At 40.9% G+C, this 14,651-nt stretch overlaps 1 protein-coding gene across 6 annotated transcripts in view; it reads right to left on the reverse strand.

Moving 5' to 3' along the window:
- Fry (furry homolog (Drosophila)) overlaps window positions 1-14,651 on the reverse strand; it is a 341,220-nt gene that overhangs the window by 89,458 nt on the left and 237,111 nt on the right. For all 6 annotated transcript variants that reach the window (XM_005387722.2, XM_005387724.2, XM_013515820.1 and 3 more), the window contains exons 30-32: window positions 7,599-7,698; window positions 7,177-7,348; window positions 336-592 (exon numbers count right to left, since the gene is read on the reverse strand). In XM_005387722.2, coding sequence (XP_005387779.1) covers window positions 336-592; window positions 7,177-7,348; window positions 7,599-7,698 — 529 coding nt within the window. The remainder of the gene's footprint in view (window positions 1-335; window positions 593-7,176; window positions 7,349-7,598; window positions 7,699-14,651) is intronic.

Below are 14,651 nucleotides of genomic sequence, written 5' to 3' on the forward strand. Positions count from 1 at the left end.
CATCATAACTATTTTTAAGTGCAGCATTAAGTGAGAGTAAGTAGATCTGCACTGTTGTAAAACTATCACCTGTTTTTTTTTCTTTTTGGGACAGGGTCTCGTTGTACAGTTCAGGCTGGCCTCAAGCTCACTTTGTAGCCCAGGCTGGCCTCGAACTCGCAGTGATCCTCCTGCCTCAGCCTCCCAAGTACTGGGGTTACAGGCGTGCACCACTACGCCCGGCTATCACCATTATTTATTCCTAAAAATAAATACAATTTTCCCTGGTTTTGCAGTATATGGGGTTTGATTCTTCTGGGGCTCTCTCATGACGATGTTGTGCTAGTTGAGTTTACCTTGGCTGTCATGTACATGAGGTTATTCAGGACCAGTAATGTAGCTTCCGGAGAGCCCCAGCCATTCCCTTTCAGTCCGTGAGAGGCGGTCGCTTCTCCTTCCCGGTCCTTGACTTCATCATCCGGGCTGCTGGGGCTTGACCCTGGAAGGAGGAGCCTGCTGTCCACCAGCTCAATGTTGTGCAGCCAGGGCAGCAGGTAAGTGAGCATGATCTGACGCCCATTTGGGTGCGTTGTGGGGAATCGCTGGCTGACCTCTGAAGTGAATTGCAGTGAGAGAGAGAGAGAGGGAGAGGGAGAGAGAGAAAGAGCTGTGTGTTATTATCCCACCAAAATAAACTAAAACACAAACATCAACCTACTGATCAAACAGTGCTTTCCATTTCTGCCCCATGTCTGGCATTCTCTGCGGGAAAGTACCACAGCACCGTCAGGGCAGAAACACAGTGAGATGGAGTGCATATCCACTGTTAGTGGGAGAGACGTGCCGAAGTACACAAGACGAGGGACATGGAGCCAGAGGATGAATACTAGGATTCCCCTTCCACCACAGTCTAGCTGCGTGTGATGCTGGGCTGGTTATTTGAACCTTGTCCTCTTTAGTTTCCTCATGTGTACAGTGGGGACCTGCTGGGGGACCTCAGGCTATTATGAAGGTATAAGCACAGTGTATGTAAAAAGGTCAGCGCAGAGACTGTCACCCAGAAGGCCGCTCATCACCGGTGGTTGGGAACAGTCTAAAAATGATCACTGTTTTCTCAATAACGCAGTGACTTACAAAGCGTCTTCATGAAACACTGGTTGTTAAAAGTGAGCTGAGGAGCCCCAAGAACAGTAAGACCAGTTTGTGGAGGTTCGCTGAAAACTGGGGCGCCGGTGTAAGCTGGCTGCTGAGTGCCGCGCCCTACTTTGTAAGATACGTGGTTCTGGAGGGCTAAGCTCTCAGTCCAGCTCAGCCATCTCACCATGAGTTTCTCTGATGGCGTTTTTGTATCATTTCATTGCCAGCAGCATTTAATTTTACCATCTGAATAATGTTTCTACAGAACTGAGAGGCACAGCACTATGTGCATGCAGTAGGCTCTGAAGTAATCTATTTCTTATATCTAGAGAAAAAACTGTTTTTGGCAAAGGGAAACTAGTAAACTTCCCCTTGAGCATGTGTCATCCAGAGTGACATGTAAACTAACTCTGAGCGCCATGGCTGTTAAATTACAGAACACAGATGCTAGGAATTACACTAAGATAATCTACTGGGTCTCCCAAAGGATAACTAATTGATTTGGTCCTTTTCCTAAAATTAAAATGACAATTTTCTATTTTGAAGAATAAGAACATATTTAATGCTATAGCCCATTAACCAGACATTAACCTCTGTATATTTTACAGAGGTCAAAGTTTCATCCTTCCTTAATTTCTAAGTTTAGGTACTATGACTGTTGTTATGGATTGTTCGGATACATCCTTGGAGCTTTAGAAAATCGGAACCTTCTTTTATGCCTAAGTATTGGGCATGTTCCAGTGTAGGCCACTGTGCAAGGCATGCTGGGGACAGCACAAACTGACACCATGGCTCCCGCCCCGGGAAGAAAACTCCGAGGTAAGTTACATTGATAAGTAACTGGGGCAAGGGAGAAAGTGACAAATGACATAACGATGGCACCAAATGTTAGGGGCTTGGTGGAGGAAAATGATCTCTGGTTGTAAAGATTCAGGACATTTTTAGGTGAAAGAGCTAGAAATTTGAGAGGAGAAAAAAATTGCAGTCAGATGGAGAGACCCACTACAATGGTATAGAAATCTGTACACTTCTTGTAGCAATGATCACCTTCCAACATATTGCATGATTTGCCTGGTAATTCTGTTAATTACATTTTGTAGGATGCCACAGGGTCTGTCTGAGATATTCCAAGAGCCTAGATCAGCACCTGGGTTGTAGAGATGTTTTTTGAACAGAAAATAATAAAAAAGAGAAAATACCATAGATCTGGGAACAATCCCTAGTTACCCCTCCAGAAATAAATTAAATAAAATGTGAGATCATGATAGTGGGATGCTATCTACTTTCCCCAGCTCCTTTGGGAAGGACTTGAACAACTTGTCTGGCTACTTACAAGTAATTAGGTCATCTAAAATTACATGTAATAAAAATCTCACCCAAGGTTTATAACAGTATGGGCAGTAAAAACAAGAGTTAGGGATCTATTATACCCTCTTCATGTTTTCATGTTATTTTAACAAAGTTCTGCACATAAATCAAAATAGCCCAAAGGCAAATTCATGAGAAAATGTAGAAATGATTGCAACTCATTATACGAGCTTCTGAGCTTGTTAAATGTGCCGTACTATTTAGCTCCTCTGTCAGCAGCTCCCATTATATTGGCTTCTCCCTCTCAGCTAATATATTGGGTTATTTATTTATTTATTCTCATACTAGGAATTGAAGTAAGGACCTTGCGCTTCCCAGGCAGGTGCTTGTGCCACTAAGCTATGTCTCTGGCCCACTGTCTTTTATTTTAAAGGGAATAAAAATTTAAAAAAACATTAAAAATGATACAGAATTTCAAAACAAAACATTCTTAAAAACTCTGATTGCATCCCGCCTTAGTTCCTGCCTCTGTTTCCCTTCTTTCCATCTTCCTTCCTTCTTCTCCACCTTCTTCTTTTTTGCGGGTGATACTGGGAATTGAACTAGGGAGCACTGAGTTATTGCCTCAGCTTTTAAAAATATTTTTTGAGGGGGCTGGGGATTTAGCTCAGCGGCAAAGCGCCTGCCTGGCAAGCACAAGGTCGTGAGTTCGGTTCCTGGTACCGGAGAAAAACCAAAAAAAAAAAAAAATTTTTTTTGGAAATAGGGTCTTGCTGAATTGCCCACCCTGGCCTTCACCTTGCCATCCTCCTGCCTCAGCCTCCTCAGTAGCTGGGATCCGAGGTGTGTGTTACTGTGTGTGGCTTGATACCCTTTCTTTCCCAGCTGAGCCACTGAAATCTGGCATCTGCTGCCACCTCTGCATGGACACTATCAACAGTTACCAATTAATTGCAAAACTGGGAGGGCCATTTTTAGACCTTATCATCTGGGATCCCTCTACTCCACCCCAGGTTGTGTTGTGCTTGCTTCTTTCTCGTAAATTCTCTGATTTCTTAGGGATCCATGACACTGGCTCCTGGGCATTTCCCCTGCTTTCTGAGCACACCTCCCTTCTGCTCGTTCCCTTCTCTGAGTCTGCAGAGTAGAGCGCTAAGCTCTTCGCTTTCACTCTGCTCTCTCCACTCCTGACCTCCCCCATGCACTTGGCTCTCACGCAGTCTACTCTGCCATGAGACCCAAGGGCTGGCCTTCTCCCGACCCCAGGCCTGTCTGTACGTGGGAAGGTCCAGCAGAGGCCTACATCTAGTACCCCAGGCTGCATTCATGATTTCTACCTTGCACTCCGCCTGGCTTGGCCCTTTAGGTGGCCAGCAACATGTTCGCCACCCTCGAGGAGTCCCACCATTAACTCTCTCCTGTGCCCTTGCCAGCAGCTTCTGACTATGATTTCCCCTCTCCGTCCACACTGGGCTGTCTTGGTTCAGGCCATTTCCATGTATTCTTTCCTCCTTGGCCTACGTCATCCTTTCTGAAGCGGTCTTCTCTCTCTGGAGTGGAAATTTTCCCATCAACTCTCTACACTGCAACCTGTCTTTTTAAAACACATGCTGATCTTGTCACCCCTCTTCTTATCTGCCTCTCAGCAATAGCTGTCAAAACCCCAGCAACCTGCTTGGATGCCCACTCTATTCGCAGAGCTCCAGAGGGGGTCAAAGGGCACGCACAGGAAACTGCTGGCCTACGCATTGCGAGTGTTGAGCACAAGGCCTTCTGAGACTTGGCGTCTGCCTCTCTGTCTGTCTGAGACCATCCCTAACTCCTCCACGCGCTGCATGCTACGTTAGCCACCCTGACATCGCTATACTACCTCCTATACTAGCGCATCATGCTATTTTTCTCCTTTAAGGCAATCGATAGGCTGTTTGCACAATCTATCAACTATTTGTCCGTTCTGAAAACTTCTTCGCTTTTAAACTACAGCTCTGACGTCAACTTCTCTGGGAAGTTCTTCTCAGTAGTCTGGACCTAATAACTGGTTTCATCTCAGGAATGTGCGTACCCTTTTTATCATAGTCATGACTGCATGTCTGTCTTTATTGCTATTTTGAGCTTTTGACTGAAGAGACTGTTTTATTCACCCCTATACTCCCAGAACCCAAGCAGTCCCTAGCACCGAAGTAGCACTCCAATCTTGACTAAAGTGATTAAAAATAAATTTTAGTTTTCCAAGAAAAGGATCAATGTGCTAAGATGACTTCTCTTCGTTCTCCCACTACTGCAGGGATGTGAGTGACTTCGCCACAGGTAGATGGGGAGGTCCAAACAGTACAGGTGGATTTTAAATTAGATTTTAAGGAGGGTTGTAAATTGAGAGAAGAAGGAAAGCCTTTCCAAGCAGAAGAGACAGGCTGCACAGAAGCAAGGATTTTCAAGAGGCCTGGCCTACTGGTCATAGATAAGGTAAGACTGGAGGAGAGGGTTTTTGGATGAAAAGGTAAAAAGCAGGTTATTGAAAGGAGGTTTTAAAAGAATAGGTTGAGGCTGGGCATGGTGGCGCATGCCTGTAATCCCAGCACTCAGGAGGCTGAGGCAAGAAGATCATTGCAAGTTCGAGACCAGCCTGGGCTACAAAGTGAGCTCAAGGCCAGCCTGAACTACATAGCAAGACCCTGTCTCAAAAAAACAAACAAATAACAAAAGAATAGGTAGAGGATTTCCCGTTTTACTTAATTTTTTTTAGGGATGGTGACAATTTATTTAAAATTTTAAAAAATTTTATTGTTACCTGTTCTCAGTACCTAATGATTACACTCACTGTGGGGAGTTGGTACATGCACGAAGCACATCTTAATTCTTCTCACTTCCTCCTCCCCTCTCTTTCCTCTCCTCCCATTTTCTTGGATTTCTCTAATTTTATAGCACTGGCTTTGGTGGAAGAGAGGACTAGATTTAATTTTGGCTTGGTACTTCCCAGCTATACTGTCTTTAGCAAATTATTTAACATCTCTAAGCATTAGTTGCCCACCTGTAAAGCAGGGGAGCAGGATGACGGTGATGATGTTGGTAATGAAAAATCTCATGTTAGGACTGGGCCAATGATTGTGGTTCATTAGCTCATTTTAATCCGCATAGCCTAACAGTTAGTTAGGCTATGCTGCTTATTTTTGCAGATGAACAAACAGAGTTTGGAGTTCTATGACTTGCCCAAGGTCAAACAGCTAGTGAATGCACAGCCAGGCTGTCCAACTCCAGAGCTTTTGTCTAATCTCTAAACTACTTCAGGGGTTGTGAAGATAAACAATCCATATAAAATGTGTATATACCAGAGTCTGGTATATACTGACAACTCAATAAATGGAAACTATTATTATGCTTTGGGACAAACGGGCAGAGAAATCTGAATTGAGAAGTGCTGTGTAAATCTGGCTTTGCACAGTCGATGAACTACAGTGGGGAAGGCGGACTGCAGCCAAGGGTGCAAAGGCAGGGAAGGACTGGGAAGAAACTGGACCAAGGCAGTGCAGATGCGGATGGAAACAGGATGAATTTAAGATACTATGCAAGGCAATAAGTGAGCTTAGGCAATAAGCTAAAGGACAAACACGAATCTTTGAGAATGCACCCTCACAAAAATTATTCATTAAAATTGCTTATAAGGACATGCCAAAAATTGCTGTCAACAATTTATATACATAGCAACACATAAGCTATAAAATACCACTGCTATCATCACCTCCAGACAACTTGTAGCAATTAAATAAGCAATTAGTGGTACCATATTATGTTGTCTATATTTAATTTCTTGAAAAATTCACATATATAATGTGTACACAATTTTTATTGGTCTAAGCATATCTGAATTTGTCATTTATATGTTTATATCTGCACTGTTTTAGATAATGACTTTATTTTTTGGAGGCAGATCTCATTATGTAGTTCAGGCTGGCCTTGAACTCATATGTAGCGCAGGCTGGTGTCAAACTCACACTGATCCTCCTGCCTCAGCCTCCCGAGTGTTGGGACTACAGGCCTGTGCCACCATGCCCAGCTTAGATAATTCACATTTTAAAATGTTTTAAACATATTCTAGAATTTACTTTTACCTACAACTGGATTTAGCTCATAGCGATTCTTATCCACAAATTTAGTATCATTAATTTTAACTCTAAAATTACACTATGGCAAATCTTGAAATTAAAACAATTATTGGAGTAAAAGACCGTTGACATCAATCCCCCTTAACCCTCTCTCTAGTTCAGACACATTTATCCCATGACTCTTGCCACTTTCGGAAGCAGTTCTGGAAGTCCTTTTTGGTGAGTTTTTATTTGCACTGTCCTGGCTACAATGATATCCTGAATCCATTCCAAATGTTGACCTTTCATGGCCATTTTGACTTTGGGCAAGCGCCAGGAGTTGCACAGTGGCAGATATAGTGAATAAGACGGGTGAGGGCAAACTGCGACGTTCTTACGAGCCTGCCTTTCTGTTGGATGTACTTGGCAGCGGCACTCACTGCGGTTTTGATCTTATCTCATAAAGACACAACTGAAGACACCCAGAACTGCATTAGAAAGTGGCAAGAATGATGGGATCCATGTGTCTGAGGTGACAGCGAGTACTCTGAGGGAGACTAATGGCAATGTGTCTTTCACTGTAACACGTTTTAAAGATTCAAACACACCCTATTTTTGACCAGCCCTTAGGTTAGAGTTAGGCTGCGTATCAATGCTGACTATTTCACAGTACCTGAGAAGAGTGGGAGAGTGAGCTCAGGGTACATCCGGGCCAGTTCACTGGACAAGAGAGCCAGTGACATGCTGTAGAGGGGTGGCAGTGGGCCGTGTGTCCCGTAGAGAATACTGCCAGGTCTTTGTTCGGAGACTTTCTTTGAGTATACAAAAAGCTTTGCTTCAAGGATCTATTAAAATGTAGGCAAGACAGAAACAATACAAAGAAACATTAGCTAGCATCTCAGGAGCATTTATATTTAATAATACTGTAAGGCCTATGTTAATACAGAATTAAATGTAAAGCATCAGTTAATTAATGTTTACAGAACATTATATAACTGTTTCCTCACTCTTGAAATCCACCCATGATACACAGAAACAATGCATTCAGAGAAATGCTCAAGGAGAGATATTTCCCATGCCAGTAGTGATACGTGCCTGCATCAGCTGCATGGAGATTTCATAGATCTCTCTGTTGGTGTCAGAGGCCTTGAATAGAACAAGGTTTAACAATGTCACTATGTCGAAGGGATAGTTCCTAAAAAACAAACAGCATAGTTTATAGACAGCTTGGGTCAGATGCTCAAAAGAAAATTACTTCTCAAAATTCGAGATGGCTATTGATCTCGGTCACTTACTAATGAATTCCCTTGCCCATTTGGCTGTTTTAAAAAAAAATTTCTCTTTTTGCTATTTATTAGATGAAGGAAAATGACTGTATTTAGTGGAATATTGTGATACCCAGATTAAAAAACACAAAAATCTACCTCATGCAAACAGATTTAAATGGAAAGAAATACGAAAGGAAAGGACAAAAGAGAATATATGTATTAAATTTCTCAATAGCTCATTTAATTAGCATTTTTTGTATGATCTATCTAAATTTACTAAGTACTGAATAACTGTACTGAACAATTACTAGGAACAAGGTGCAAAGTATTGATAATATGACTTTACTAAGGCTGGCTTGCAGCTTAGTTAGGGAGATAAATTATATATAACGTGCAGCTTGGTGCCAGTGAGTGTTCTAATGGGAGTATATACAGCACACTACTCGAGTCCCACCTACATCAGATGTGGAGTGAGGAGAGGCTTTCTGGCTGAGCAAACAAGGAAAGTGAACCCTGAAGCACCAGGAGACATTACATAGCATGGGAGAGGTAGAATAGAGAGTGTTCTAGGCAGGAGAAAAACATCTTGAAGAATTATAGGAATAAAACGGCAAAACACCTCCAGTAAAAGGAAAGAATTTGTGCATAGCAAATTGAATGAAGGAATTAAATTGAAGAAGAGAAGATGGGGCTAGGTGGTTCAGAAGATCGCCAACCAAAGAACTTCACGCTAAACTTTTCAGAGAACCACTACAGGTTTTGTAGCAGAGGAATGAGGCAATGGCGTTCATTTTCGAAGCTCAGGCTGAGTGTGGAGAATGGATTCTAGGGAGCCAAGAGTGAGGCTGTTGGAAGAATTGAAATGGGAACTGATGAGGGCTGGAATGAGGGCAAGACAGGAGATGCAGAAAGAAGAGCCTGGCTCTGAAGCGTACTGAGGAGATAAGATCAGAAAGACTTGGTGAAGGGATGGGGATTTAGCTCAGCGGCACAGCGCCTGCCTGGCAAGCACGAGGTTGTGAGTTCGATTCCCGGTACCGGAAAAAACATACACACAAAAAAAAGAAAGACTTGGTGGGATGTGAGCCGGGGGAACAAGGAACAGAGATTAGATGATGTGGAAATTAACATTATAACCAAATGGAATATGAAAATTAAATCCATTTTTTGTGCTATGTAATACTATTTAAAGTTGACATCTTTTCAATGTATTATCTTCTTAGTTTTTAATACAAAAAAGTTACAAATAGAAAACCTCTGGTGGGACAGTGTAGTGACTGGTTTCTATGTAGAAGGTGGTTGACCGACACTTAACTTTTTAGCGAACTTAAGGAAGCAGAAAATAACCTGGAGGTGAAAAGCAGATTGTTTTCCCTGTAGGTTCCTTTTCCTCCTTGCATAATTATACTGCCTGAGAAGTTCTGCTGTAGGAAAATTAGCCTTTTAAAAAGGAATAGTCCCACTATGAAGACATCCCATTTATAGTGAGAAATTATAGTGAGAACTGATTCAATTCATGAAAAAAGTTCATTTTTTTCCTTATTTTAGGAAAAAATAAAAAATTAACAAAAACCTAGGAGGATAACAATAGTTAATCCACTGTATTTCATTCTCTTCAAAGGATAGTAGTTACTCAGAGTAAAAGACATAAGCCAGAAAGAGTCTGATGAAAAAGAAACAGGTAACATGAAACTGTCTGTTCAACAACCCAAGATAAACTACTAGTATGAATGAAACACATTAGCATATATATTAAAATATTTTTGAAATAATGAAATATGTAACTTGAGGAAGTATTTGAACTTCTCCCTACTTTTTTTTTTTTGGTCTTTTTGAGACAGGGTCTCACTACGCTGTTCAAGTTGGCCTTGAGCTCACTTTGTAGCCCAGGATGGTCTCAAACTCGCAAAGATCCTCCTGCCTCAGCCTCCCGAATGCTGGGACTACAGGCATGCACCACCACACCCAACTCCCTCTTTTTTAATACTACTTAAATGTTAATGTTTTCTGATACACGAATGCATTTCTCTTTTAAAAGATTGATGCAACACACAGGCCTGAAGGTCCCACTGTGAAGATGGTTTACTCACATGGTTGGCAAGCTGGTGATGGTTTTGGTTAAGTGAACAGAATAAAATGCAGCAGTAGTCCATTTCCTGCCTTTCTCCCAACTGTTGTTTATAGTAGAGACAACTACCGTCAACAATTTGTCTTTTCTAAGTATTTAAATAGATATAAGCATCTGAATACCCCCTCCCAAAGCACAGGATTGTCAATATGAATGTGATTATAAAGGCTGGATGTGTTGTACTATTTGCTTTATACTGGACTGTGAGGCTCATTTTGTTCTTAAAAGCAGCTCAGATTCCCTGGTACGGATGTATCTTAAACAACAGTGTAGATGCTGTGGTGTTCTCTTTTCAGAAATGAGGCATTTAATCTTTCAACCAAAATGCTGGCAGTGGATGTTCTTGAGCTGAGCCCCTCTGCAAAATTGCCTTTATCCAAAGGGACTTGCCTAGGTCAAAGTTGCGCTGCTCCTTACTAGCATGTGAGGAGCCTCCAGTTATTAAGATCCAGGGTTTTTATGTTTGCTACCCCCTACTTCTTTAACTTTCTCATTGACATGAACCCTAAAGGTATCATTAATAAATTTTCTATGCTCAGAACAGACTGTCCACCTTAGACTGTTCCCCAGGGAATCTAACCTCTGATATGCACAGACGTTTAGGCCATTTTCAAAGGGCCAAGAATACTAAGTTGCAAATATTTCTCTGAAAAAGATTCCTAGAAGAGGTCATGGAGGATCAAAGGACACATTTAAAATTGTAGTAGATATTGGTGAATTGCCCTCCAAAATAGCTCTACCTATTTGCACTCCAAAATGATTACTTTTGTGTGGGATGGGGGGTACAATACATACATTTACAAATTCCCTACAATGAATGTAATCATTATGTACTACCAATGAGTATAAATAAAAATTTTCAAAAATTACAGAAAAGAGGTTCAAGGGAGCTGCCATGCGAGGGCAGAGAAGGCAGCCTATGGGGTACAGGCCCTCAGTAGATACTCATCCTGCCAGTGCCTTAATCTTGGACTGCCAACCTCCAGAAATGTCAGCAACACATTTATCTTGCTTATAAATTAAAATAAGTGGTTATTTTTCTAGAACTGTTGTTTTTATTTTTCTGGTGTGAGGCACTGAACCTGGGACCTTGGACATGCTTTGAACATGCTCTGCCTCTGAGCTACATCCCCAGTCTATTTTATTTTTAAATGATTACAGGATAAGGCTGGTGCATCTGCTGGCCAGCTGGAGAATGCCCGGAGACAACAGCAGTGATGAGGAGAGGTGGGAATGATCATGGTGAATGATAGGTGACATTTATGTTATGACGGTCTTTGTTCCAGCTACTGGGCCAAGGCCTTGACCTAGATTTGTTATTTAATCTTCATGAAAAACTTGACAGGCCTAAAGAAGTACTTGTCTGAGTTTGTACAGAAGCAGTGGAGTGTACACTCTTAAATATGTCTCATCCCAAAGAATTCAAGCTCTATCCACTGAGTTCTCAGCTCCCAGCCTTCCCATAGTACTGTCCGGCGTAGCCAGTCTGACTTGGAGTTCTCACAAACTGCAGTATCTGAAGACAACCTTTCTGAATGTAGAATTGAAAGAAAAATTCCCCCACGCCAAACAGGAGCAGGAATGCCTCCTCTTGTGCTTTCTTCTGACACTGGGACTTAGTATATGTTTATATATAAGAGCACTGGAAAATATTGCTGGATCACTGGGAATTTAGAGGAAAGAAAGGAGTAGACCAAGCTTCCCTCTGATGCAGGGCCATGGACCTGACCACTCAATAAGTTGCTTAAGACTGTGGAATTCATGCAGACAGCACTGAAAGGAACAGCATAGCTACAGAAAATGAAAGAAACCCAGAGAAGAAAAAGTAGGAAGATTTCAAGTGAGCAAAAGACCACAAATAAAGCATTTAAGGGGAGGGGAAGGGAAGCACATAGAATTAAGTTGTGTTAGGGGCTGGGGATTTAGCTCAGTGGCAAAAGCGCCTGCCTGGCAAGTGCAAGGTTGTGAGTTCGGTTCCCGGTACCGGAGAAAAACCAAAAAAAAAAGAATTAAGTTGTGTTAGACACATGTACCAACTCCCCAGGATAAATCTAATCATTATATACTGCAAACATGTACTAATAAAACTAAAAGCAAGAAAAACAAAAACTTCTACACCTAGATGTTTAAAATATGTTTAGAAATGGAATCTTTTACATTCAGTATTAATTTTTCAACACAGGCAATAAAAGGATAAAAAAGAAACACAGCTGTGAGCACACAGAATAAAAAAATGATAAAATAAATATGAAAGGAAGATTTGATACACATGTTAAGCAAGATGTGAAACTACATAGAAAGAAGAGATTTTGAAAAACTTGGGAAATGCCACTAGCTCTAGCTTACACAAAAATAAACGACAAGGCTGGGGATGATTCTGAGGTTTTCTGTACCTCAGAAGCAGATTTTCCTAGTTGATAGAGGGGATTACTTCATAGGTGTCCCTGGAAACATCTACTGAATATTATTAAATGCTTCCCTTGTCTGACCCTAAGGTCAAGGCCTTAGACCAAGAGATTCATATTACTTAATCCTTAGTCTACTATTGCTCCCATTTTAAGAGTAAGTATTTGTAGTAACTTGTTCTAGAGCGCAGAGCCTGATTAGAGGCAGAGGGAAGATCCGAACCCGGATGTTCTGTTTCCAGAGTCTAACTGTCCAAACTCTGGTTCTGAAATGCTTTCACTGGTGACAGCCAAATGAAGCCACTCATCACACATGCATGTGTGTGATTTGGAGTCATGAATCATAAACTTTGTTTGTCTTCCTTGTTGATAGAAGCATGTTATTCCTTTAAGAAATGGCTACTTACTTTTAAGAATTCAAGTTTTCTAGCCTCCATTTAAATTAGGAAAGATTGTGGAAAATTAAGGCAAAACAAACACACAATGACAAAATATACCCCTCACCCCCAACAAAACTCTTTCCAAACCAAAACTTTTAGCCAGGTGTGATGGTACATGCCTGTAATCCCAGCACTCGGGAGGACATGGCAGGACTGGTGTTGCAAGTTCGAGACCAGCCTGAACTATAGTGTGACCCTGTCTCAAAAACACAAAGAAATCAAAGCTTTTATTTAACATGTAACTCTAGGACATCTATTAAAATACTTAAAGATTATTTTGGAGGGTAAAAATAAAAACAGTAGTATTTTAACACAAATGGAATTCTGGTAAGCCAAGGTAATACCTGAAAACAGCCTGTTTCACAACCTTAGAAAATCTTTTATTTTTTTATTTTTTACTTTTTTATTTATTTGTCTTTTTAACACAGGGTCTCACTATGCAGTTCAGGCTGGCCTTGAGCTCACTTTGTAGCCCAGGCTGGTCTCAAACTCTCAGTGATCCTCCCACCTCAGACTCCTGAGTGCTGGGGATTATAGCTGTGTGCCACCATGCCCAACATATTAGAAAACCTTTTAGTTTTATTCACAATTTCCTTATTTGTTTCAGATTGATCTCATTTTCAGTTGAGGGAAGGTGGATAAGTATATGCACAGAAGCTGTCTGAAAGAAAGTTATTTTCTTTTCTTCTAACGAGCTGCATTTAATAGCTTTTAATCACATAGTCACACATTTTATGAAAAATTCTTTTAAGTTAGTATTGCCAATTCTGCTATCATTTTTGTCCTCCTCATGTCTCCTGGTCCTATTCCAGTCTCACTAGAATCTTGGCCTAGAACAGCCATAGTGGTTTTTTTTTTGTTTGTTTTTTGTTTTTTGTTTTTCTCCGGTACCGGGAACCGAACTCACGACCTTGCGCTTGCCAGGCAGGCGCTTTGCCGATGAGATAAATCCTCAGCGCCAGCCATAGTGTTTTGACTGGAGACCAGTAAGTTCACAGTAGTCACACACACAGGTGGTAAGGAAACAAAAAACAGGGACGTAGAGAAGCATTTTTCTCTCATTATCACAGCTAACGCATTGAAGGATTAACTTACTAACTATGTAAACTGTCCCTCTTCTAAAACTCGAAGTAAATAACTGACATTGACAGTTACTTAATTTAATCTTTCAGTTATGTTAAAATAAACTTAAAATAGTCCTTAATAAGCAAATCTGATAAATTGTCATATTCCTCTAATAGTAAATGCAGCATAGAATTCCCATTGGAAAAGGAGGAGGTAATTATTTGACAAGAGGGACTCTTCTTTAGAAATGATGTGTAGGTGTTATTATACAGATAAGAAGAAATTTAAAATATGGTTCAGTCTGCAAATGATTGTTCAGGAACATAGTTTATAGGATAAGGGAATGCCTTATCTTAGTCACATTTTATAAGTGAACTTAGAGAGAAAGCAAAATCTGAAAACATTAGAATTGCTTTTGGAAAAAAAGTAATGAAAAATTAATTAATCAGAGATTGCTTAAGCCAATCTGGAGGCCTGTCTAGACCACATAGGCTGAGAATTTATGAGAAAGAGCAAATTTAGCCAACAGCTGAAACTTTAAATACTGAACTTTGTGGTGAAAAATGGTCTAACGGATGAAAAGACTTTAGGACGGTGCCTTAAAAACATCTTGGAAGATGGAGGGTTTTATAACTGGACTAGTAATATCTTTGTTACTAGAAATATCATGGAACTTGAGACTATATTGCCACATTTGTCCAGCATTTATCTGTGTTCCCTAAGGAAAAATACCTACATTTAGTCAGACAAATGGAATGCTATTTTATGAGATGGCATGCCATGAAATACATTAGACTACGACAGCTCACACCGAGTTCGCTTAGAAGAGCAGTGAAGGGAAA

Source organism: Chinchilla lanigera, unplaced genomic scaffold, assembly GCF_000276665.1.
Source record: "Chinchilla lanigera isolate Chin_1 unplaced genomic scaffold, ChiLan1.0 scaffold00030, whole genome shotgun sequence".
In the NCBI taxonomy this organism is placed as follows: domain Eukaryota; kingdom Metazoa; phylum Chordata; class Mammalia; order Rodentia; family Chinchillidae; genus Chinchilla; species Chinchilla lanigera.